The following is a 25,063-nucleotide window of genomic DNA, read 5'->3' as shown; positions in this document are numbered from 1 at the left end:
AGTTGACCCCATGACCCCTATCGCCCCCTATTGACCCCATGACCCCTATTGCCCCCAATTGACCCCTACTGCCCCATAACCCCAATTGACCCCATGACCCCTAATGACCCCATAACCCCAATTGACCCCATGACCCCAGTTGACCCCATGACCCCTATCGCCCCCTGTTGACCCCATGGCCCCCTCTGCCCCAATTGACCCCATAACTCCTATCGCCCCCTATTACCCCATAACCCCCATTGCCCCCATGACCCCAGTCGACCCCCTGGCCCCGTGACCCCCGCTGACCCCTGACCCCTGACCCCTGACCCGCAGAGTACGGCCGCTTCGAGGCGAAGATCCACGACCTGCGGGAGCAGCTGCTGGGCAGCAGCCTGGGGTCGGGCAGCGCCTCCCTGCGCAGCGACCCCAAAAGGGGCTTCTACGTCAGGTGGGTTATGGGGTCCTTATGGGGTCGTATGGGGCCATATGGGGTCGTTATGGGGTCATTATCGGGTCATTAATGGGGATTGGGGCAGCGACCCCAAAAGGGGCTTCTACGTCAGGTGGGTTCTGGGGGATTCTATGGGGTCGTATGGGGTCATATGGGGTCGTATGGGGTCATTATGGGGTCATATGGGGTCGTATGGGGTCATATGGGGTCGTATGGGGTCGTTATGGGGTCATTAATGGGGATTGGGGCAGCGACCCCAAAAGGGGCTTCTACGTCAGGTGGGTTATGGGGGATTCTATGGGGTCGTATGGAGTCGTTATGGGGTCATATGGGGTCATTATGGGGTCATTAAGGGGATTGGGGTAATAGGGGGCAGCGACCCCAAGAGGGGCTGCTATGGGGGAGGGGGGGATCGGGGGATTGGGGGGGTATGGGTGCCATTCAGTTTCCATGGGTGCCATTGGGTGCCATTGGGTGCCATTGGGTGCCATTACAATGCCATTAAGTTTCCATTGGGTGCCTTTGGGTGCCATTCCAATACCATTGGGTGCCATTGGGTGCCATTGCAATACCATTGGGTGCCATTGGGTGCCATTGCAATACCATTGGGTGCCATTGGGTGCCATGGGTGCCATTGGGTGCCATTGCAATACCATTGGGTGCCATTGCAATACCATTGGGTGCCATTGGTTGCCATTCCAATAGCATTGGGTGCCATTGGGTGCCATTGGGTGCCATGGGTGCCATTCCAATACCATTGGGTGCCATTGGGTGCCATTGCAATGCCATGGGTGCCATTGGTTGCCATTCCAATAGCATTGGGTGCCATTCCAATACCATGGGTGCCATTCCAAAGCCATGGGTGCCCCGGGTGCCATTGCAATGGGTGCCATGGGTGCCATGGGTGCCATGGGTGCGCTGGGTGCCGGCAGGGCGCTGTTCGACTCGGACAAGGCCATGGGTGCCATTGAGTTTCCATTGGGTGCCATTCTAATACCATTGGGTGCCATTGGTTGCCATTCCAATACCATTGGGTGCCATTGGGTGCCATTCCAATACCGTGGGTGCCATTGGGTGCCATTGGGTGCCATTGCAATACCATTGGGTGCCATTGCAATACCATTGGGTGCCATTGGGTGCCATTGGTTGCCATTCCAAAGCCATGGGTGCCATTCCAAAGCCATGGGTGCCCCGGGTGCCATTGCGATGGGTGCCATGGGTGCCATTGCAATGCCATGGGTGCCATTGGGTGCCATTGCAATACCATTGGTTGCCATTCCAATGCCATGGGTGCCATTGCAATACCATTGGGTGCCATTGGGTGCCATTGGGTGCCATTCCAAAGCCATGGGTGCCCCAGGTCCCATTGCCATGGGTGCCATGGGTGCCATGGGTGCCATGGGTGCCATGGGTGCGCTGGGTGCCGGCAGGGCGCTGTTCGACTTGGACAAGGCCATGGGTGCCATTGGGTGCCATTCCAATACCATTGGGTGCCATTGCAATACCATGGGTGCCATTGGGTGCCATTAAGTTTCCATTGGGTGCCATTGGGTGCCATTACAATGCCATGGGTGCCATTGCAATACCATTGGGTGCCATTGGGTGCCATTGGGTGCCATTCCAAAGCCATGGGTGCCATTCCAAAGCCATGGGTGCCATTGCCATGGGTGCCATGGGTGCCATGGGTGCCATGGGTGCGCTGGGTGCCGGCAGGGCGCTGTTCGACTCGGACAAGGCGAAGGACTGCGGGTTCCTGAGCCAGGCGCTGCCGTTCCGCTTCGGGGACGTCCTGCACGTCCTGGACGCCTCCGACGACGAGTGGTGGCACGCGAGGCGCGTCCTGCCCCACGGCCAGCCCCCCCTGCTCGGCTTCGTGCCCAGCCGGCGCCGGTGAGGGGCTGGGGGGGCTGGGGGGACTGGGAGGGGAGATGGGGGGACTGGGAGGGAATGGGAGGGACTGGGGGGGACTGGGAGGGACTGGGAGGGGGGATGGGGGGACTGGGAGGGACTGGGAGGACTGGGGGGGACTGGGAGGGACTGGGAGGGGGGATGGGGGGGGCTGGGGGGGACTGGGAGCCCCCCCTGCTCGGCTTCGTGCCCAGCAGGTGCCGGTGAGGGGAACTGGGAGGGACTGGGAGTGGATATGGGGGGACTGGGAGGGACTGGGAGGGACTGGGAGGGACTGGGAGCCCCCCCTGCTCGGCTTCGTGCCCAGCCGGCGCCGGTGAGCGGGTGGGGGGACTGGGGGGACTGGGGGGACTGGGAGGGACTGGGAGGGACTGGGAGGGACTGGGAGGGGAGGTGGGGGGACTGGGAGGGACTGGGAGGGACTGGGAGGGGAGGTGGGGGGACTGGGAGGGACTGGGAGGGACTGGGAGGGGAGGTGGGGGGACTGGGAGGGACTGGGAGGGACTGGGAGGGACTGGGAGGGGAGATGGGGGGACTGGGGGGGACTGGGAGGGGAGGTGGGGGGACTGGGAGGGACTGGGAGGGACTGGGAGGGACTGGGAGCCCCCCCTGCTCGGCTTCGTGCCCAGCCGGCGCCGGTGAGGGGAACTGGGATGGACTGGGAGGACTGGGAGGGACTGGGAGGGACTGGGGGGGACTGGGAGGGACTGGGAGCCCCCCCTGCTCGGCTTCGTGCCCAGCCGGCGCCGGTGAGCGGGTGGGGGGACTGGGAGGGACTGGGAGGGACTGGGAGGGGAGATGGGGGGACTGGGAGGGACTGGGAGGGGAGGTGGGGGGACTGGGAGGGACTGGGAGGACTGGGGGGGACTGGGAGGGACTGGGAGGGGGGATGGGGGGGGCTGGGGGGGACTGGGAGCCCCCCCTGCTCGGCTTCGTGCCCAGCAGGTGCCGGTGAGGGGAACTGGGAGGGACTGGGAGTGGATATGGGGGGACTGGGAGGGACTGGGAGGGACTGGGAGTGGATATGGGGGGACTGGGAGGGACTGGGAGGGACTGGGAGGGACTGGGAGGGACTGGGAGGGGAGGTGGGGGGACTGGGAGGGACTGGGAGGGACTGGGAGGGACTGGGAGGGACTGGGAGGGACTGGGAGGGGAGGTGGGGGGACTGGGAGGGACTGGGAGGGACTGGGAGCCCCCCCTGCTCGGCTTCGTGCCCAGCCGGCGCCGGTGAGGGGCTGGGGGGGCTGGGGGGACTGGGAGGGACTGGGAGGGACTGGGAGGGGAGGTGGGGGGACTGGGAGGGAATGGGAGGGGAGGTGGGGGGGACTGGGAGGAACTGGGGGGGACTGGGAGGGACTGGGGGGGACTGGGAGGGACTGGGAGAGGGGATGGGGGGACTGGGAGGGACTGGGAGGGACTGGGAGGGACTGGGAGAGGGGATGGGGGGACTGGGAGGGACTGGGAGGGACTGGGAGGGACTGGGAGGGGAGATGGGGTAGACTGGGGGGCACTGGGATTGGGGATGGGGGCACAGGAAGGGACTGGGGGATACTGGGATGGACTGGGATGGACTGGGAGGGGATTGGGGGCACTGGGAGGGACTGGGGCCACATGGCGCCATACTGGGAGGCACTGGGAGGGCGCTGGGTTGTACTGGTCTGTACCGGGTTATGCTGGGGGGGTACTGGTTCTTACTGGTCCGTACTGGGTTATGCTGGGGGGGGTACTGGTTCTTACTGGTCCGTACTGGGTTATGCTGGGGGGGGTACTGGTTCTTACTGGTCCGTACTGGGCCATACGGGTCCATACTGGTTTATAGTGGGGGGGGCAGTGGCTCATACTGGTCCGTACTGGGTCAAATTGGTCCGTACTGGTTTGTACTGGTTTGTACTGGTCCATACTGGTCCATACTGGTCCGTACTGGTTTGTACTGGTCCATACTGGTCCGTACTGGTCCATACTGGTTTGTACTGGTCCATACTGGTCCGTACTGGTTTGTACTGGTCCATACTGGTTTGTACTGGTTCATACTGGTCCATACTGGTCCGTACTGGTTTGTACTGGTTCATACTGGGGCCGCTGTGTCTGCAGGGTGGAGCGGCGTGAATGGACGCGGCTAAAGGCCAAGGTGAGACCCCCCCATTAATTAATTAACCCCCCCCAACTAATTAACACCCCCAATTAAGCCCCCCATTAATTAATTAACCCCCCCATTAATTAATTAACCCCCCCATTAACTTCCCCAGTTAATTAAAGCCATTGAACTGCCCCAATTAACCCCCCCCCAATTAAACCCCATTGCGACCCCCCCCAATTAACACCCCTCCCAATTAACCCCCCCCATTAAACCCCACTGTGACCCCCCTCAATTAAACCCCCCCAATTAACCCCCCCTCCAATTAAACCCCCCCAATTAACCCCCCCCAATTAAACCCCATTGCGATCCCCCCCAATTAAACCCCCCAATTAAACCCCCCCAATTGACCCCCCCCCCCAATTAAACCCTATTGCAACCCCCCCCACTTAAACCCCACTGTGCCCCCCCCCTAATTAACCCCCCCCCAATTAATTAACCCCATTATGACCCCAATATTTTGCCCCCCCCCCCCCAGGACCGGGTCCCCGGGTCGGGATCTCAAGGTGAGTTGGGGGGGGGCGAAATATTGGGGGCTGGGGGGGTTTGGGGGGGTTTATAGGGGGTCTGGGGGGGGCTGGGGGTCTGGGGGGGTCCCCAAAATATTGGGGTCGGTGGGGGGGGCAAAATATTGGGGGCTGGGGGGGTTTGGGGTCCTGGGGGACCTTGGGGGGGGGGTCTTATAGGGGGTCCTGGGGGGGTTCCTGGGGTCTGGGGGGGGGTTTATGGGGGGGGGGTAAAATATTGGGGTCTGGGGGGGTTTTGGGGTCTGGGGGGTTTATTAGGGTGGGGGGGGGTTGGGGGTTCTGCGGGGGGTGTTAATGGGGGGCTTATTGGGGGGGGGGCAAAATATTGGGGTCTGGGGGGTTTGGGGGGGGGGGTTTGGGGGCTTATTGGGGGTCTTGGGGGGGTTCTTGGGGTGGGGGGGGGCAAAATATTGGGGTCTGCAGGGTTTTGGGGTCGGGGGGGTCCCCAAAATATTGGGGTTCTGGGGGGGGGTGGTTTATAGGGGGTCCTGGGGGGGTTCCTGGGGTCCGGGGGGGTTATTAGGGTGGGGGGGGTTATTGGGGTCTGGGGGCTTTATTAGGGTGGGGGGGGGGGTTGGGGGTTCTGCGGGGGGTGTTAATGGGGGGCTTATTGGGGGGGAGATTGGGGGGGGGCAAAATATTGGGGTCTGGGGGGTTTGGGGGGGGGGCTTATAGGGGTTCCTGGGGGGGGGATTATTGGGGTCTGGGGGGTTCCTGGGGGGGGTTTATGGGGGGGGGGCAAAATATTGGAGTCTGGGGGGTTTGGGGGGGGGGCTTATAGGGGTTCCTGGGGGGGGGATTATTGGGGTCTGGGGGGGTTCCTGGGGGGGGTTTATGGGGGGGGGGGCAAAATATTGGAGTCTGGGGGGTTTTGGGGGGGGGTTTGGGGGCTTATTGGGGGTCTTGGGGGGGTTCTTGGGGTGGGGGGGGGCAAAATATTGGGGTCTGCAGGGTTTTGGGGTCGGGGGGGGTCCCCAAAATATTGGGGTTCTGGGGGGGGGTGGTTTATAGGGGGTCCTGGGGGGGTTCCTGGGGTCCGGGGAGGTTATTGGGGGGGGGGGGGGCTTATAGGGGGTCCTGGGGGGGGATATGGGGGTCTGGGGGGGTTCCTGGGGGGGTCATTGGGGGGGGGGGGCAAAGTATTGGAGTCTGGGGGGTTTTGGGGTCGGGGGGGGTCCCCAAAATATTGGGGTCGTGGAGGACCTTGGGGGGGGGCTTATAGGGGGTCCTGGGGGGGTTCTTGGCTTCTGGGGGGGGGCAAAATATTGGGGTCTGGGGGCTTATAGGGGGTCCTGGGGGTCCGGGGGGGTTATTGGGGTTTTTTTGGGGTCTGGGGGGGGGTCAGCCGTACCCCAATCCCGGCCCCCCCCCCAATAATTCCCCCCCCCCCCCATAATAGGGCGCGAGGAGGCGGTGCTGAGCTACGAGACGGTGACGCAGATGGAAGGTGGGGGTCGTTAACGAAGCAATTAATTGGCGAGCTGATGAACGGGCTAATTAACGAGCTAATTAACGGGTTGATTAATTAACACCCCCCCCCCAGTGCACTACGCCCGGCCCATCATCATCCTGGGCCCCACGAAGGACCGCGTCAACGACGACCTGCTGTCCGAGTTCCCCGAGAAATTCGGGTCCTGCGTGCCACGTGAGGGGGGGGCAAAGGGGGGGGGGGCCGGGGGGGGGCTGGGGGGTCTGGGGGGGGCAGTGGGGGGCCTGGGGGGGGGGTTGGGGGGGTTATTGGGGGTCCTGGGGAGGATTTGGGGGGGGGGGGGATGGGGAGAAATGTTGGGGGTCCTGGGGGGGTCGTTGGGGTCTGGGGGGGTCATTGGGGTCTGGGGGGGGGCATTGGGGTCTGGGGGGGCATTGAGGGGCCTGGGGGGTGGGTGGGGGGGTTATTGGGGGTCCTGGGGGGGTTATTGGGGTTATGGGGAGGATTTGGGGGGGGGGGATGGGGAGAAATGTTGGGGGTCCTGGGGGGGTCGTTGGGGTCTGGGGGGGGGCATTGGGGGGTCTGGGGGGGGGTTGGGGGGGGGGGTTTGGGAGGTGTTTGGGGTTATGGGGAGGATTTTGGGGGGAGGGGGGCAAATAATTGGGGGTCCTGGGGGGGTTATTGGGGTCTGGGGGGGGGCATTGGGGGGCCTGGGGGGGGGGGTTGGGGGGGTTATAGGGGGTCCTGGGGGGGTTTGAGGGGGGTTATTGGAGGTCCTGGGGGGGTTATTGGGGTTATGGGGGGATTTGGGGGGGGGAGGCAAATAAGGGGGGCCTGGGGGGGTCATTGGGGTCTGGGGGGGGGCATTGGGGGGCCTGGGGGGTGGGTGGGGGGGTTATTGGGGGTCCTGGGGGGGTCGTTGGGGTTTGGGGGGGCATTGGGGGGTCTGGGGGGGGGGTTGGGGGAGGGTTATTGGGAGGTGTTTGGGGTTATGGGGAGGATTTTGGGGGGAGGGGGGCAAATAATTGGGGGTCCTGGGGGGGTTATTGGGGTCTGGGGGGGGGCATTGGGGGGTCTGGGGGGGTTTTGGGGGGGGGATTGTTGGGAGGAGATTGAGGTTATGGGGGGATTTGGGGGGGGGAGGCAAATAAGGGGGGCCTGGGGGGGTCATTGGGGTCTGGGGGGGGGCAGTGGGGGGCCTGGGGGGTGGGTGGGGGGTTATTGGGGGTCCTGGGGGGGGTTGAGGGGGGTTATTGGGGTCTGGAGGGGGGATTTGGAGGGGGGGGGATTCTCTGAGGGTATGGGGTAAATATTGGGGGGCCTGGGGGGTCATTGGGGTCTCGGGGGGGGGCACTGGGGGTTCCTGGGGGGGGTTTGGGGGGGTTATTGGGGGTCCTGGGGGGGTCATTGGGGTTATGGGGGGGCTTTCGGGGGGGGGGGGCAAATGTTGGGGGTCCTGGGGGAGTCTGGGGGGTCATGGGGGGGCACTGGGGTCCTGGGGGGGCTTTGGGGGGGTTATTGGGGTCTGGAGTGGGGATTTTGGGGGGGGGGGGTTTCTCCGAGGGTGGGGGGGGTAAACAATGGGGGTCCTGGGGGGGTTTTGGGGTCTGGGGGGGGGGGGGGGGGGGGGGGCGTTGGGTGACGCTGTCACGTGGCCGCTATTTCACGCTGCGAAGCCGTCACGTGACGCCGCAGTCACGTGGTGACTCACGCGGTGTTGTTGCCACGTGGGGGGGGGGGGCGCCGTCACGTGGCAACTCGCGCCGTCACGTGACGCCGCCGCCGCCTCCACGCGGTGTGACGCCGTCGCCGTGTGATGACGTCACGCAGACACGACGCGGCCGAAGCGCGACTACGAGGTGGACGGTCGCGATTATCACTTCGTGGCGTCCCGGGAGCGGATGGAGAAGGACATCCAGAGCCACAAGTTCATCGAGGCCGGGCAGTACAACTCGCACCTCTACGGCACCAGCGTGCAGTCCGTGCGGCAGGTGGCGGAGCAGGTGGGGCACCGGGCAAAGGGGGGGATTGGGGGGGTTATGGGGGGGTAAGGGGGTGATATGGGGGGGATTTGGGGGGTTATGGGGGGGTAAAGGGGTGATATGGGGGGGTAAGGGGGGAGTATGGGGGGATATGGGGGGGATTTGGGGGCATGTGGGGGGTTATTGGGGGGTAAGGGGTGGGTATGGGGGGAATATGAGGGGCTATGGGGGGATTTGTGGGGTTATTGGGGGGTATGGGGGTGATATGGGGGGATAAGGGGGGAGTATGGGGGGATACGGGGGGGATTTGGGGGGAAATGGGGGGTTATTGGGGGGTAAGGGGGTAATATGGGGGGGTGTGGGGGGTATGGGGTGGGTATGGGGGGTGTAAGGCGGGATTTGTAGGGTTATTGGGGGGTAAAGGGGTAATATGGGGGGGATATGGGGGGGGTAAGGGGGATTTGTAGGGTTATTGGGGGATAAGGGGGTAATATGGGGGGGGTATGGGGGGTTATGCGGGGATTTGTAGGGTTATTGGGGGGTAAGAGGGTGATATGGGGGGGTATGGAGGGAGTATGGGGGGATATGGGAGGGTAAAGGGGGGGATAAGGGGGGATTTGTAGGTTTATTGGGGGTATGGTGGTAATATGGGGGGTTATGGGGGGTGTGGGGTGGGTATGGGGGGAAAAGGGGGCATTATGGGGGGATTTGTCGGGTTATTGGGGGGTATGGGGGTGATATGGGGGGGTAAGGGGGGATATGGGGGGTATGGGGTGGGTATGGGGGGTGTAAGGGGGGATTTGGGGGGTTATTGGGGGGTAAAGGGGTGATATGGGGGGGTAATGGGGTGATATGGGGGGGATTTGTGGGGTTATTGGGGGGTGTGGGGGTGATATGGGGGGGTAAGGGGGAATATGGGGGGTGTGGGGTGGGTATGGGGGGTGTAAGGGGGGATTTGTGGGGTTATTGGGGGGTAATGGGGTAATATGGGGGGGGATATGGGGGGGGTTATTGGGGGGTAAGGGGTGGGTATGGGGGGAATATGGGGGGCTATGGGGGGATTTGTCGGGTTATTGGGGGGTATGGGGGGGATTTGGGGGGATATGGGGGGTATGGGTTGGGTATGGGGGGTGTAAGGGGGCATTTGTGGGGTTATTGGGGGAAGGGGGGTGATATGGGGGATATGGGGCTGTATGGGGCCGGCGGCGCTGAGCGCGGGTGGCCGTGGGGCGCAGGGGAAGCACTGCATCCTGGACGTGTCGGCCAACGCGGTGCGGCGGCTGCAGGCGGCCCAGCTGCACCCCATCGCCATCTTCATCCGGCCCAAGTCGCTGGAGAACATCCTGTGAGGGGCGGGGCTTCGGGGGGCGCGGCCGGAAGGGGCGGGGCTTAAGACGGACGGCTCACGGGGAGATGGGAGGGGGGCGGGGCCTGCGGGTGGTGGGCGGGGCCAGAAGGGGGCGGGGGCAAATGGCTCTTTGGGTGTTGCAATGTAAGGCTGTGGGGGTGGGAGGGGGCGGGGCCTAGAGGGGGCGGGGCCTAAAGGGGGGCTCACGTGATGGGGGGGGTTGTAATGTCGGGCCGTGGGGGGTGGAGGGGGCGGGGCCGAAAGGGGGCGGGGCCAAATGGATTTTGGGGGGTTCCGATGTAAAGCGATGGGGGTGGGAAGGGGTGGGGCCTGGGGGTGGGCGTGGCCTAAAGGGGGCGGGGCTAAAGGGCTCACGTGGGGGTTGTAAGGTTGGGCTGTGGGGGGTGGAGGGGGCGGGGCTTGGTGCTGGTGGGCGGGGCCAGAAGGGGGCGTGGCGAAACGGGCCTTTGTGTGTCCCAATGTAAAGCTATGGCGGGTGCGAGGGGGCGGGGCCTTGCGGGCACGCGGATTGGGCGAGGGCTGCCGGTGGGCGTGGTTTAAACTCGGGGGTGGGGCTTACGATCGGTGGGCGGGGTATGGGCAGGGGGCGGGGCCTGGGGGGTGGTGGGCGGGGGATTCAATCGACGGTGGGCGGGGCTTATCGTTGGTGGGCGTGGTCTGTGTTGGGCGGGGCGTGTTGGCCGCAGGGGCGTGGCCTATGGGCAAGTGGGCGTGGCCTGTTGGTGAGTGGGGACACGTTGATGGTGGGCGTGGCTTTGTGGTTGGTGGGCGTGGCTTAGCAGCACGTGGGCGTGGCGTGCGACGGGTGGGCGGGGTTTGGTGGCTTGTGGGCGGGGTTTGGCGGGTCGTGGGCGGGGCTTCGGGCAGGTGGGCGGGGCCTGAAGCCCCCACGCCCCGCCCCCAGCGAGATCAGTAAGCGCGTGACGGAGGAGCAGGCGCGGAAAGCTCTGGAACGGGCCACCAAACTGGAGCAGGAGTTCACCGAGTGCTTCTCGGGTGGGTGGGGGACCCTATGGGGCCTCATGGGCCCCCGGACCCATACAGACCCCCCCCTGCCCCATAGGGACCCCTACAGACCCCCCCTGCCCCATAGGGATCCCTATGGGAGTCACTGAACCCCCCCCACCCCATAGGACCCCCCTGCCCCATAGGGACCCCTACAGACCCCCCCCACCCCATAGGGACCCTATGGGACCTCATGGAGCCCCAGACCCATACAGACCCCCCCCCGCCCCATAGGGACCCCTACAGACCCCCTCTGCCCCATAGGGATCCCTATGGGAGTCACTGAACCCCCCCCACCCCATAGGACCCCCCTGCCCCATAGGGACCCCTACAGACCCCCCCCACCCCATAGGGACCCTATGGGACCTCATGGAGCCCCAGACCCATACAGACCCCCCCCCGCCCCATAGGGACCCCTACAGACCCCCTCTGCCCCATAGGGATCCCTATGGGAGTCACTGAACCCCCCCCACCCCATAGGACCCCCCTGCCCCATAGGGACCCCTACAGACCCCCCCCACCCCATAGGGACCCTATGGGACCTCATGGAGCCCCAGACCCATACAGACCCCCCCCCGCCCCATAGGGACCCCTACAGACCCCCTCTGCCCCATAGGGATCCCTATGGGAGTCACTGAACCCCCTCCACCCCATAGGACCCCCCTGCCCCATAGGAACCCTTATGGGACCTCATAGGACCCCGACCCACACAGACCCCCCCCCTAATCCATAGGGACTCCTATAGACCCCCCCCCTGCCCCATAGGGACCCCTACGGAGCCCCCCTGCCCCATAGGGATCCCTGTGCAAGTCACTGAAACCCCCCACACCCCATAGGACCCCCCTGCCCCATAGGGACCCTTATGGCACCTCATGGACCCCCGGACCCCTATAGACCCCCCCTGCCCCATAGAGATCCCTATGGGAGTCACTGAACCCCCCCCGCCCCATAGGACCTCCTCTGCCCCATAGATTCCGCTCTGCCCCATAGGACCCCCAAACCCCTTTAAAGCACCCTGATCCCAACCCCCTCAACGAGAGACCCCAACCCCCCATTAATTAATTCTCTGCTAATTAACCCCCGTGCTAATTAACCCCCATCTCCTGCGACCCCAACCCCTCAGCGACTCCCCCCCAAACCCCTTTAAAGTGCCCTCATCCCACCCCCCCCATCAACATGAGAGACCCCAACCCCCTGCTAATTAACCTCCTGCTAATTAATCCCCTGCTAATTAACCCCCGTGCTAATTAACCCCCCCTGTCCTTCAACCACAGAGACCCCCCCCCCAAACCCCTTTAAACCACCCTGATCCCAACCCCCCTCAACGAGAGACCCCAACCCCCCATTAATTAATCCCCCTGCTAATTAACCCCCGTGCTAATTAACCCCCCTACTAATTAACCCCCCTCTCCTTCAACCACAGAGACCCCCTCCCCAAACCCCTTTACAGCACCCTCATCCCGCCCCCCCAACATGAGAGACCCCAAGCCCCCTCTAATTAATACTCTGCTAATTAACCCCCCATGCTAATTAATCCCCCTCTCCTGCAACCACAGAGACCCCCCCCAAACCCCTTTAAAGCACCCTGATCCCAACCCCCCTCAACGAGAGACCCCAACCCCCCCATTAATTAACCCCCCTGCTAATTAACCCCCTGCTAATTAACCCCCCTACTAATTAACCCCCTACTAATTAACCCCCCTCCTTCAACCCCAGAGCCCCCCCTCCCCAAACCCCTTTCAATCTCAATCACCCCCCCCCCCTTTCTCCCCCCCTCCCCCCATTAACAACCCCCAAACCCCCGCGGGGTTAATTAACCCCCCCCGCGCTAATTACCTCTCTCTAATTAGCGATGGTGGAGGGCGACAGCTTCGAGGAGATCTACCACAAAGTGAAGGCGGTCATCGAGGAGCTGTCGGGTCCCTACATCTGGGTCCCGGCCCGCCTGTAGGGTGGGGGGGGGGCGACCCCCCCCGGGACCCCCCCCCAAATTAACGCCACCCCCCCACCCCCCCATCTCCTCCTAATTAACGAGATACCCGCTAATTAATACAGCCCCCCCCCCCTCCCCCTCTGTGCGTTTGGGGCTGCATGACTCAAAGCCGGGGGGTTTCAGCCCCCCCCCCCAAAAAAAAGTAATAAAAGGGGGGGGGGTCCTCGAAATGGGGGGGGGGTCCTCACCGCCCCCCCCCCCCAAATGAAGGGGGGGGAGTGGAAAAGACGGGGGGGGCACCCAGAAAATGGGGGCGATCCAAAAAAAGGGGGGGGGGCTGTAGAAAGGGGAGACCCCAAAAATGGGGAGACACCAAAAGATGGGGAGACCCCCCCAAAATGGGGACCCCCCCCAAAATGGGGCGACCACCCCCAACAAAACGGGACCCCCCCAAAATGGGGACCCCCCCAGAAAATGGGGAGACCCCAAAAAATGGGGAGACCCCCCCCAAAAATGGGGACCCCCCAAAAATGGGGAGACCCCCCCAACATGGGGGACCCCCCCCCAAAAAATGGGGAGACTCCCAAAAATTGGGACCCCCCCAAAAATCGGGAGCCCCCCAATAAACGGGACCCCCCCCAAAGAAATGGGGAGACCCCAAAAAATGGGGACCCCCCCAAAGGTGAGGTGACCCCCCCCAAAATGGGGGATCCCAACCCAAGAAGCGGGGGCTCCTTTAAAGAGCGACCCCCCCCCAAATTGTGGGGCTGCCCTGTAAAGAGGCGCCCCCCCCCATCAATCAGGGACCCCCCCATAAGGAGGAGGACCCCCCCTCAATTGAGGACCCCCCCCTAAAAATGAGGGGGTCCCACCTCTAAGGAAGGGGAGCCCCAAAAAGAGGAGACCCCCCCCAAAAAGGGGAGACCCCCCCCAAAAAGGGGAGACCCCCCCCCGGGAAGAGGGACCCCCCCCCAAAAAGAGGGGAGACCCCCAAAAAACGGGAATTTCCCCCCCCTAAAATACGGGGGGGGGGCTCTAAAATGGGGGGGGGTCTCCAAAAATGAAGGTGGGGTCGGAAGGGTCCTCAAATATGGGGGGGGGGTCGCCCAAAATGGGGACCCCCCCCCCCCAAATCTATGCGACCCCCCCCGAAATCAGTGGGGGCCTGAAGGTGGGGGGGGGGGGGGGGGGCGTAATTTGAGGGGGGGTCTCCAAAAAAAATGGGGGGGGGGGCAAATAATGGAGGAGCGCCCCAAAATGGGGGGGGGGCTGTAATTATATCAGGGGCTGCACCCCCCCCCACCCCCAAAATGCGACCCCCCCCCAAAATCAGAGTGGGCCCCCCCACATCGATGGGGGCCGGAAAATCGGGGGGGGGGCGCAAAAAGAAGGGGGGGGTCCCCAAAATGGGGGGGGTCCCAAATAAGGGGGGGGTCCCAAATAAGGGGGGGGTCTCAAATAAGGGAGGGGTCCCAAATGAAGGGGGGGGTCCCCAAAAAACGGGGGGGGGTCCCAATAATGGAGTCCCCATGGGGGGGGGGCTGTAATATCAGGGGGTTCCCCCCCCCCCCATAACGGAGCCCCCCCCCAAATCCATGGGACCCCCCCCAAAATATCACGGGGGGGGGGGACGCCCCCATTCCCGCCCCCACGTTCCCCGAATTTTGGGGGGGGGGGGGCACAGAATTTGGGGGGGGGTCCCCCGATTTCGGACGTTTTTTTGTATATAGGATCTCTATATTTGTACGCCCGGGGGGGGGGCGCACCCCGCCCTATTGGGGGGGGGGGCAGCCGTTTCCCCCCCCCCCTCCCCCCCCCCCCAGTGCGATGTAAGGGGGGCTGGGGGGGGGGGGGGGGTCCCTGGGTTTTGGGGGGGGGCGGGGGGGGGGTTTGGGGGGGGGGGGAGATGAGAGTATTTTGCATAGAAATCCTATGGGGAATAAATGGAGCTGAGAGGAGAGGGGGGGGCGTCTGATAATTGAGGGGGGGGCAGTTGGGGGGGGGGCAATTAGGGGGGGGGCGGATGTGGGGGGGTTCAGTTTTGGGGGGGGGTCTCACCGGAGAGGGTCTCAATTTGGGGGGGGTCTCAAGTGGGGGGGGTTTAAGGGGGGGAGGGGGGAAATGGGGGGGGGTCTCACAGGGGGGGGCGGAAGGGGGAAACGGGGGGGGTCCGATGGGGGGGGGTCGCAATTGGGGGGGGTTTAAGGGGGGGGAGGGGGGAAATGGGGGGGGTCGTAATGGGGGGGGTCTCGGGGGGGGGAAAGGGGGAAACGGGGGGGGTCCGATGGGGGGGTAATGGGGGGGGTCTCAAGTGGGGGGGGTTTAAGGGGGGGGGTCTCAAGTGGGGGGGCGGCTCACGGGGGGGGGGGCGGATGTGGGGGGGTCCAGTTGGGGGGAGTTTAAAGGGGGCTTCAATAGGGGGGGTAATGGGGGGGGGTCGCAATTGGGGGAGGGTCTCACTGGGGGGGGGGGGCGGATGAGGAAGGAGTTTAATGGGGGGGGGTCTCACTGGGGGGGGTGGAGGGGGGGATGGGGGGGGTCTCAATTGGAGGGGGAGGAGGGAACTGGGGGGGGGGTCCAATTGGGGGGGGAAATAAGGGGGGGGGTCTCACTGGGGGGGGGCGGAGGGGGAGATGGGGGGGGTCTCATTGGAGGGGGTCCAATATGGGGGGGTAATGGGGAGGGGGGTCTCAATTGGGGGGGGGGGGTTAATTGGGGGGGGGCGGATGTGGGGGGGTCCAGTTGGGGGGGGGTCTCACTGGAGAAGGGTCTCAATTTGGGGAGGGTGTCAAGGGGGGGGGAAACGGGGGGGGGGGTCTCAATTGGGGGGGGTTTAAGGGGGGGAGGGGGGAAATGGGGGGGGTCTCACAGGGGGGGGCGGAAGGGGGAAACGGGGGGGGTCCGATGGGGGGGTAATGGGGGGGGCCTCAATTGGGGGGGTTTAAGGGGGGGTCTCAATTGGGGGGGGGTCTCCAGGGGGGGGAGGGGGGAAATGGGGAGGGGTCACATTGGGGGGGTTTAAGGGGGGGGTCGCAATTGGGGGGGGGGTCTCACGGGGTGGTGGGGGGGCGGATGAGGGAGGGGTCCAATTGGATGGGGAGGGGGGAAATGGGGGGGGGCTCCAATTTGGGGGGGAAATGAGGGGGGGGGTCTCTTTGGGGGCTCCAATATGGGGTGGGGGTCTCAATTGGGGGGGGGAGGGAAATGGGGGGGGTCTCATTGGGGGGGGCTTAAGGGGGGGGGGGCAATGGGGGGGGTCTCACGTGGGGGGGGGGGGAATGGGGTTGGCCTTAATTGGGGGGGGGGGTTCCTGTGGGGGGGTTAATTAGGGTAATTAAAGCACGGGAAACGAATGGGACGCAATGAGCAGCACTTTATTATGGGGGGGGGGGGGGGCGGTCAAATTGTGCCCCCCCCCAAGGATTGGTCCCTCAGCCCCACAGATCCGTGGGGCAGCCCCACAGCACCGCGTTCCCCCCCCCCCCACCTCGTGCCCCATGGAATCTGTGGGGCAGCCCCATAGCGCAGCGCATCCCCCTCCCCACACACCCACTTTGTGCCCCATAGATCTATGGGGCAGCCCCATAGCACACTGCATCCCTGGGGCCCTTCTGTGCCCACACCCCCCGCACCTTGTGCCCCACAGATCTATGGGGCTGCCCCATAGCGCAGTGCTTCTCCATGGATTGGGGGCGGGACCCTGTGTGTGCCCCCCCCCCACCTTGTGCCCCATAGATCTATGGGGCAGCCCCACAGCGCAGCGCATCCTCAGGCCCCTCTGTGTGCCCCACACCCCTTCATGCCCCACAGATCTATGGGGCAGCCCCATAGCACACTGCATCCCTGGGGCCCTTCTGTGCCCACACCCCCCCCACCTTGTGCCCCACAGATCTATGGGGCAGCCCCACAGCGCAGTGCATCCTCGGGCCCCTCTGTGTGCCCCACAGATCTATGGGGCAGCCCCATAGCAGCGTGCTGCGGGGCGGCGCTGTGGGTCTGGGCTCAGTCTGCCTTTCTATGGGGCCGCCCCACAGCGCGGCCGTAATACAGGATCTGCCCCATAAGTAAAGCGTTGCAGGCGGCCGACGCGACGTAGGTGAGGATCAGCAGCGCGTCCCCCGTGTCCTGTGGGGCGGGGGGGGGTGAGGGCTGGGGGTGTGGGGCAGGGATGTGGGGCGCTATGGGGCGCTATGGGGTGCTATGGGGCGCTATAGGGCGCTATGGGGTACTATAGGGAGCTATGGGGCGTTATGGGGCACTATGGGGTGCTATGGGGCGCTATGGGGTGCTATGGGGCGTTATGGGGCACTATGGGGTGCTATGGGGTGCTATGGGTCTCTATGGGTCTCTATAGGTTGCTATGGGGCGCTATGCGGCGCTATGGGGCACTATGGGGTGCTATAGGGCACTATGGGTCCCTATGGGTCCCTATGGGTCTCTATGTGTCTCTATGGGTCCCTATGGGTCCCTATGGGTTTCTATGGGTCTCTATGGGTCCCCACATGTCCCTATGGGTCCCTGTGGTCCCACGTGTCCCTATGGGTCTCTATGGGTCCCTATGGGTCCCTATGGGTCCCTGTGGTCCTTGTGGGTCCCTATGGGTCTCTATGGGTCTCTATGGGTCCCCATGTGTCCCTATGGGTCCCTATGGGTCCCTATGGGTCCCTATGGGTCCCTGTGGTCCTTGTGGGTCCCTATGGGTCTCTATGGGTCTCTATGGGTCCCCATGTATCCCTATGTGTCCCTATGGGTCCCTATGGGTCCCTATGGGTCCCTGTGGTCCTTGTGGGTCCCTATGGGTCTCTATGGGTCTCTATGGGTCCCCATGTGTCCCCACGTGTCCCTATGGGTCCCTATGGGTCCCCACGTGTCCCTATGTGTCCCTATGGGTCCCTGTGGGTCCCTATGGGTCTCTATGGGTCCCCACGTGTCCCTACGTGTCCCTATGGGTCCCCATGTGTCCCTATGGGTCCCCATGTGCCCCTATGGGTCCCTGTGGTCCCTATGGGTCCCTGTGGTCCCTGTGGGTCCCTGTGGTCCCTATGGGCCCCTATGGGTCCCTGTGGTCCCTATGGGTCCCCATGTGTCCCTATGTGCCCCTATGGGTCTCTATGGGTCCCTATGGGTCCCCATGTATCCCTATGTGTCCCTATGGGTTTCTATGGGTCTCTATGGGTCCCCACGTGTCCCTATGGGTCCCTGTGGGTCCCTGTGGTCCCTATGGGTCCCCACGTGTCCCTATGGGTCCCTATGGGTTCCTGTGGGTCTCTATGGGTCCCCATGTGTCCCTATGGGTCCCTATGGGTCCACATGTATCCCTATGGGTCCCTATGGGTCCCTGTGGTCCCTGTGGGTCCCCCGCCCCCTGGCGGCGCACCTGCACGGAGGTGAAGATCCTGGCGCAGGCGCCGCCCAGCGTCAAAGCGGTGCTGAGCGCCGAGAGCTGCCCGGTGTGGCGCTGCCGCCGGTTGGCCGCGGCCTGCAGGAGCTGCGGGCGGGGCTGCGGCGGGGCGGCGCCACTGCGCCCCACTGCGCCCCACTGCGCCCCACTGCGCCCCACTGCGCCCCACTGCGCCCCATGGCTGCCCCATAGCTGCCCCACTGCGCCCCATAGCGACCCATAGCGCCCCATGGCTGCCCCATAGCTGCCCCATGGCTGCCCCATAGCTGCCCCACTGCGCCCCACTGCGCCCCACTGCGCCCCATAGCGCCCCATAGCGCCCCACTGCGCCCCACTGCGCCCCATAGCGACCCACTGCGCCCCATAGCTGCCCCATATCTGCCCCACTGCGCCCCACTGCGCCCCATAGCTGCCCCATAGCGACCCATAGCGACCCACTGCGCCCCACTGCGCCCCATAGCGACCCATAGCTGCCCCATAGCAACCCATAGCAACCCATAGCAACCCATAGCGACCCATAGCGACCCACTGCGCCCCACTGCGCCCCATAGCTGCCCCATAGCGACCCACTGCGCCCCATAGCGCCCCATAGCGCCCCATGGCTGCCCCATAGCGACCCATAGCAACCCATAGCAACCCATAGCAACCCATAGCAACCCACTGCGCCCCATAGCGACCCATAGCGACCCACTGCACCCCATAGCGACCCACTGCGCCCCATGGCTGCCCCATATCTGCCCCACTGCGCCCCACTGCGCCCCATAGCGACCCACTGCGCCCCATAGCTGCCCCATAGCGACCCATGGCTGCCCCATAGCTGCCCCACTGCGCCCCACTGCGCCCCATAGCGACCCATAACGACCCATAGCGCCCCACTGCGCCCCATAGCGACCCACTGCGCCCCATAGCTGCCCCATAGCGACCCATGGCTGCCCCATAGCTGCCCCATATCTGCCCCATAGCGCCCCATAGCGACCCATAGCTGCCCCACAGCCGCCCCAGAGCCCCACGTCACCCCAGACACCCCCCCATTTCCCCCTCCCATCCCCCCCCACATACCCACCTACCCACCCCCCACACCCCCATCCCTCCCCACTTCCTTCCCCCCCCATCCCCCCCCACCCCCTACTCCCCCCATTTCCTCCCCCCCACCCCCCACTCCCCCATCCCCCCCCCACCTACCCGCCCCCCATCGCCCCCCATCCCCCCCCATTCCCCCCCCCACCTGCCCCCCTGTTCCCCTTCCAACCCCCCCATTTCCTTCCCCCCCCATCGCCCCCCCCCACCCCCCACCCTCCCCCATCCCCCCCCAACCCCCCCATTTCCTTCCCCCCCCCACACCCCCACCCCCACACTCCCCCACCCCCCCCAACCCCCCATTCCCCCCCCATCCCCACATCCCCACTCCCCCACCCCCCCCCATTCCCCCCCCATTTCCCCACCCCCACCCCCCACATCCCCCCCCCATCCCCCCCCACCCACCCACCCCCCATTCCCCCCCACATACCTGCCCCCATCGCCCCCCAACCCCCCCACATTTCCTTCCCCCCCCCATCCCCCCCATTTCCCCCCCACCTCCCATCTCCCCCATCCCCCCCCCACTTCCTTCCCCCCCAGCCCCCATTTTCCCCCCCCAACCCGCCCCCATTTCCCCCCCCAAACCCCCAATTCCTCCCCACCCCCCCCACTTCCTTCCCCCCCCCACCCCCCCCCCATCTCCCCCCCCCACCTACCCGCCCCCCCACGACGCTGGGCACGTTGGCGGCCTGCAGGGCCGTGATGAGGGGGGGGGGCGCCAACGGGGACAGCAGGGCGGCCAGCAGCAGCAGCGACAGCGAGAGCAGCAGCAGCCCTGGGGGGCATCGGGGGGCTGGGGGGCGCCGGGGGGCAGGGGGAGATTGGGGGTTGGGGGGGGGGGGCACTTGGGGGGCTGGGGGGCGCCGGGGGGCCGCCTGGGGGGAAGGGGGAGATTGGGGGGGTGGGGGTGTGCGGGGTGTGGGGGGGCACTTAGGGGGTGGGGGAGCTTGGGGGGAGGGGGAGCTTGGGGGTGGGGGGGGTACTTAGGGGGCTGGAGGCGCTTGGGGGGAGGGAACTTGTGGGGCTGGGGGTGCTTGGGGGCCATGGGGGGGTACTTGGGGGGTGGGGGAACTTGGGGGGAGGAACTTGTGGGGAGGGGGAGCTTGGGGGGCTGGGAGCGCTTGGGGGGGGGGAGCTTGGGGGTGTGGGGGGGCACTTGGGGGGCTGGGGGGTGCCGGGGGGGAGGGGGAGATTGGGGGGGTGGCGGTGGGGGGGGCACTTGGGGGGCACATAGGGGGAGGGGGAACTTGGGGGGAGGGGGAGCTTGGGGGGCTGGGGGTGCTTGGGAGTGTGGGGGGACACTTGGGGGCCTGGGGGGCGCTGGGGGGGCGCCGGGGTGAGGGGGAGATTGGCGGGGTGGGGGTGGGGGGGGCGCTTGGGGGGTGGGGGAATTTGTGGGGCTGGGGGCACTTGGGGGGAGGGGGAGCTTGGGGGTGTGGGGGGGCACTTGGGGGGCTGGGGGGCGCCGGGGTGGAGGGGGAACCTGGGGGGCTGGGGGTGTGGGGGGGCACTTGGGGGGAGGGGGAACTTGTGGGGCTGGGGGCGCTTGGGGGGGGGAACTTGGGGGGTGGGGGAACTTGGGGGGGGGAGCTTGGGGGGAGGCACTTGTGGGGCTGGGGGCGCTTGGGGGTGTGGGGGGCACTTAGGGGGTGGGGGAGCTTGGGGGTGGGGGGGGGAACTTGTGGGGCTGGGGGGGGCACTTGTGGGGTGGGGGAACTTGGGGGGCTGGGGGTGCTTGGGGGGGGGAACTTGGGGGGTGGGGGAACTTGGGGGGGGGAGCTTGGGGGGAGGCACTTGTGGGGCTGGGGGCGCTTGGGAGATGCTTGGTGGGGGAGGGAGGTGCTTGTGGGGCTGGGGGTGCTGGGGGGGGCACTTGTGGGGCTGGGGGGGCTTGGGGGCTGTGGGGAAACTTGTGGGGCTGGGGGCGCTTCGGGGGGGGTGGGGGCACTTGTGGGGCTGGAGGTGTGGTTGGGGGCCTGGGGGTGCTTGGGGGCCATGGGGGGGGCACTTGTGGGGCTGGGGGGGGGGGGAGGGGGGCATTTGGGAGATGCTTGGGGGGCTGGGGGCGCTTGTGGGGCTTGGGACATTTGTGGGGCTGGGGGACACTTGGGGGGTGGGGGAAGTTGTGGGGCTGGGGGCGCTTGGGGGGTGGGGGAAGTTGTGGGGCTGGGGGCGCTTGGGGGTGTGGGAACTTGGGGGGTGGGGGGCACTTGGGGGGCAGAGGACACATGGGGCAGGGGGCACTTATGGGGCACTTATGGGGCACTTATGGGGCAGGGGATACATGGGACACTTATGGGGCAGGGGGCACTTATAGGGCAGGGAACACTTGTGGGGCAGGGGACACTTATGGGGCGCTTATGGGGCAGGGGATACATAGGACACTTATGGGGCAGGGGGCACTTATGGGGCACTCATAGGGCACTTATGGGACACTTATGGGGCAGGAGACACTTGTGGGGCGCTTATGGGGCAGGGGATACTTGTGGGGCAGGGGATACATGGGACACTTATGGGGCACGGGACACTTATGGGGCAGGAGATACATGGGACACTTATGGGGCAGGGGACACTTATGGGGAAGGGGACACTTATGGGGCAGGGGATACATAGGACACTTATGCGGCAGGGGACACTTGTGGGGCACTTATGGGGCACTTATGGGGCACTTGTGGGTTGCTCACCCCCCGCCGTCCGCCCCCCGTAGTGCAGAATGAGGAACCCGATGGCCAACGTCTGCAGCAGCAGGAACAGCGCCTCGCCCCACGCGCTGTGGGGCAGACGGGGGACTTGTGGGTCCGGGGGGTCGCTGGGGTCCCTATGGGGTCTGTGGGGCGGCTATGGGGTCTGTGGGGTGGTGATGGGATCTGTGGGGCAGCTATGGGGTCTACAGAGTGGTTATGGGATCTATGGGGTGGTGATGGGATCTATGGGGCAGCTATGGGGTCTGTGGGGTGGTGATGGGATCTATGGGGCAGCTATGGGGTCTGTGGGGCGGCTATGGGGTCTGTGGGGGGGGTGATGGGATCTGTAGGGCAGCTATGGGATCTATGGGGCAGCTATGGGGTCTGTGGGGTGGTGATGGGATCTATGGGGTGGTTATGGGGTCTATGGGGCAGCTATGGGGCTGCTGTGGCAACTATGGGGAAGCCATGGGATCTATGGGGCAGCCGTGGGACCTATGGGGCAGCTGTGGGATCTACAGGGCAGCTATGGAGCAGCTATAGGGTCTACGGAGTGGTTATGGGATCTATGGGGCGGCTATAGGGTCTGTGGGGCAGTTACGGAATATGTGGGGCAGCTATGGGATCTGTGGGCAGCTATAGGGTCTATGGGGTTCCTATGGGATCTATGGGGCAGCTTTGGGGCAGCCATGGGATCTATGGGGCAGCCGTGGGATCTACGGGGCAGCTATGGGGCTGCTATGGGATCTATGGGGCAGCTACGGCAACTATGGGGCAGCTGTGGGATCTATGGGGCAGCCGTGGGATCTATGGGGCAGCTGTAGGATCTATGGGGCAGCTGTACGATCTATGGGGCTGCTATGGGATCTATGGGGCAGCTATGGCAACTGTGGGGCAGCCGTGGGATCTATGGGGCAGCTGTACGATCTATGGGGCAGCTGTACGATCTATGGGGCAGCCATGGGATCTATGGGGCAGCCGTGGGGCTGACGCGGAGATCCTACGGGATCTATAGGGCAGCAATGGGGCAGAGCCCCCCGCCCCCCCCACCCCACACATCCCCCCCCGCCCCCCATTACCTGAAGGGGAAGCCGTGCCCCACACTGTAGGCCACCGACCCCCCCAGCGCCAGCAGCTCCAGCCCCACGGCGCCCAGGCTGAGCCCGGCCCCACTGCGCGCCCCATAGATCTTCAGCAGCTGCGGGAGCTTCACTGGGGGGCGGGGGGGGAATAGAGGGGGTGTGGGACACGCAGAGACCCCGCCCCATAGATCCCCGCCCCATAGATCCCCGCCCCATAGATCCCCGCCCCATAGATCCCTGCCCCATAGATCCCCACCCCATAGAAATATACCCTATAGATCCTCTGCCCCATAGATCCCTGCCCCATAGATCCCCGCCCCATAGATCCCCGCCCCATAGAAATATACCCTATAGATCCCCTGCCCCATAGATCCCCCGCCCCATAGATCCCTGCCCCATAGATCACCTGCCCCATAGAAATATGCCCTATAGATCCCCTGCCCCATAGATCCCCCGCCCCATAGATCCCTGCCCCATAGAAATATGCCCTATAGGTGCCCTGCCCCATAGATCCCCCGCCCCATAGATCCCTGCCCCATAGATCCCTGCCCCATAGATCCCCAACCCGTAGATCACCTACCCCATAGAAATATACCCTATAGATCCTCTGCCCCATAGATCCCCGCCCCATAGATCCCCGCCCCATAAAAATATGCCCTATAGATCCTCTGCCCCATAGATCCCTGCCCCATAGAAATATGCCCTATAGATTCCCTGCCCCATAGATCCCTGCCCCATAGATTCCCCCATAGCGACCCACCCCCCGCCCCATAGCGCCCCACATCCCCCCCCGCCCCACAGATCCCCCCATAGCGACCCCCTCTCACCCCATAGCGCCCCACAGCCCCTCCCTGCCCCACACATCCCCCCATAACGGCCCGCCCCCGCCCCATAGCGCCCCACATCCCCCGCCCTGCCCCACAGATCCTTCCATAGTGACCCCCTCCCACCCCATAGCGCCCCACATCCCCCCCCCGCCCCATAGATCCCCCCCCAACAACCCCCCCCGCCCCACAGATCCCCCCGTACCGACCCACCCCCCGCCCCATAGCGCCCCACATCCCCCCCCGCCCCACAGATCCCCCCATAGCGCCCCCCCCCCTCACCCAGCACGGATCCCAGCACGATTCCGTAGCCGAGGGTTTTGCTGAGCAGAATCTTCAAACACTGCGCTGTGGGGGGGGGGGCGCCAAGGGGTGAGACCCCAAAACCCCACTTCCGGCCCCCCAAAATCCCGCTTCCGGCCCCCAAAACCCCCCACTTCCGGCCCCCCAAACCCCCGCTTCCGGCAACCCAAACCCCACTTCCGGTCCGCAGACAACACTTCCGCTTTTCAAGACGCCGAACTTCGCCTTCAGGAAGCGGCTTCCGGCCTGCACGACCCCACTTCCGGCTCGCGCGACCCCACTTCCTCCCCAAAACCCCCCCGCATCCGCCCACTCGCAACATGGCGCCGCCCACGTCCGACATGGCGCCGCCCGACTCAGCTCCCCGCCTCAAACGCGGCGCCTCCGCTCCCCGTTTCCGCCCCGCCCGCCCCCCCCCCGCCGCGCCCCCGCACCGTGCAGCGGCCGCTCCCGCATCGCCTCGAAGCAAATCTCCGGGAGCAGCGCGGGGACGAGCAGCGCCCTCAGTGCCTCCATGGCGTCTTCGGGACTCCGAGAGCGACACTGCGCAGGCGCGGGCCCGCCCCCGGCGGACGCTGATTGGCGGGCAGCGCCCTGAGGGGAACGGCGCTACGATTGGCTGAAGTGCCCATCACTGTGTTCTGATTGGCTGAGCTGCGCTGCGTTTTTTTTAGTTAGTCCCACCCACAGCGCGCATGCGCCGTCATTCAACAGAGACGTAAATGTCGCAATACGCATGCGCCAAAAGGAGCCGCACTCTGATTGGCCCCGATCTGCCGCCTTTTCATTTAGCTCCGCCCTATGGGGGGGTTATGGGGTGATGGGGGGGTTTATAGGGTTTGGGGGGTTGTGGGGGGTTTCTGAGGTTATGGGGTTATGGGGTGATGAGGGGTTATGGGGTTTGGGGGGGTTTATAGGGTTTGGGGGGCTATGGGGGGGTTATGGGGTTATGGGGGGGCTATGGGGTCATGG

General features: G+C 65.1%; 2 protein-coding genes across 5 annotated transcripts in view; one reads left to right on the top strand and one right to left on the bottom strand.

The window, feature by feature from the left end:
• The window catches only part of DLG4 (discs large MAGUK scaffold protein 4), a 29,504-nt gene extending 16,723 nt beyond the window's left edge, over positions 1-12,781 (top strand). For both annotated transcript variants that reach the window (XM_090129313.1, XM_090129312.1), the window contains 10 exons: positions 316-430; positions 2,147-2,323; positions 4,433-4,469; positions 4,954-4,981; positions 6,402-6,449; positions 6,546-6,647; positions 8,262-8,434; positions 9,649-9,758; positions 10,687-10,778; positions 12,638-12,781. In XM_090129313.1, coding sequence (XP_089985439.1) covers positions 316-430; positions 2,147-2,323; positions 4,433-4,469; positions 4,954-4,981; positions 6,402-6,449; positions 6,546-6,647; positions 8,262-8,434; positions 9,649-9,758; positions 10,687-10,778; positions 12,638-12,738 — 983 coding nt within the window. In that variant the 3' untranslated portion in view covers positions 12,739-12,781. The remainder of the gene's footprint in view (positions 1-315; positions 431-2,146; positions 2,324-4,432; positions 4,470-4,953; positions 4,982-6,401; positions 6,450-6,545; positions 6,648-8,261; positions 8,435-9,648; positions 9,759-10,686; positions 10,779-12,637) is intronic.
• Positions 12,782-16,113: 3,332 nt separating this feature from the next.
• MPDU1 (mannose-P-dolichol utilization defect 1) lies at positions 16,114-24,680 on the bottom strand. 3 transcript variants are annotated; one of them, XM_090129406.1, is made up of 7 exons: positions 24,526-24,680; positions 24,071-24,136; positions 22,962-23,094; positions 21,883-21,968; positions 19,855-19,973; positions 18,098-18,220; positions 16,116-16,845 (listed from the first exon to the last, which is right to left on the bottom strand). In XM_090129406.1, exons 1-7 carry the CDS (start codon positions 24,605-24,607, stop codon positions 16,723-16,725), a joined length of 732 nt encoding a protein of 243 aa, XP_089985532.1. In that variant the 5' UTR covers positions 24,608-24,680; the 3' UTR covers positions 16,116-16,722. The 3 variants fall into 3 exon arrangements, with proteins under 3 accessions (XP_089985534.1, XP_089985532.1, XP_089985533.1); XM_090129407.1 differs by having other exon boundaries at positions 18,098-18,208; XM_090129408.1 differs by lacking the exon at positions 18,098-18,220 and having other exon boundaries at positions 16,114-16,845.
• Between the last annotated feature and the right edge of the window lie 383 nt (positions 24,681-25,063).

Source organism: Phasianus colchicus, chromosome 36 (genome assembly GCF_987193195.1).
Source record: "Phasianus colchicus chromosome 36, bPhaCol1.hap1.1, whole genome shotgun sequence".
Classification (NCBI taxonomy): domain Eukaryota; kingdom Metazoa; phylum Chordata; class Aves; order Galliformes; family Phasianidae; genus Phasianus; species Phasianus colchicus.
This window is presented reverse-complemented; position numbering and strand designations above follow the sequence as displayed.

What these genes read in the sequence shown, in the direction of transcription:
- MPDU1 (XM_090129406.1), bottom strand. Translation starts at nt 24,607, where the DNA reads ATGGAGGCACTGAGGGCGCTGCTCGTCCCCGCGCTGCTCCCGGAGATT. An exon ending in GCGGGAGCGGCCGCTGCACG is followed by an intron (nt 24,137 to 24,525) that starts GTGCGGGGGCGC and finishes CCCCCCCCACAG; the next exon opens with CGCAGTGTTTGAAGATTCTG. An exon ending in GGGCACGGCTTCCCCTTCAG is followed by an intron (nt 21,969 to 22,961) that starts GTAATGGGGGGC and finishes TCTGCCCCACAG; the next exon opens with CGCGTGGGGCGAGGCGCTGT.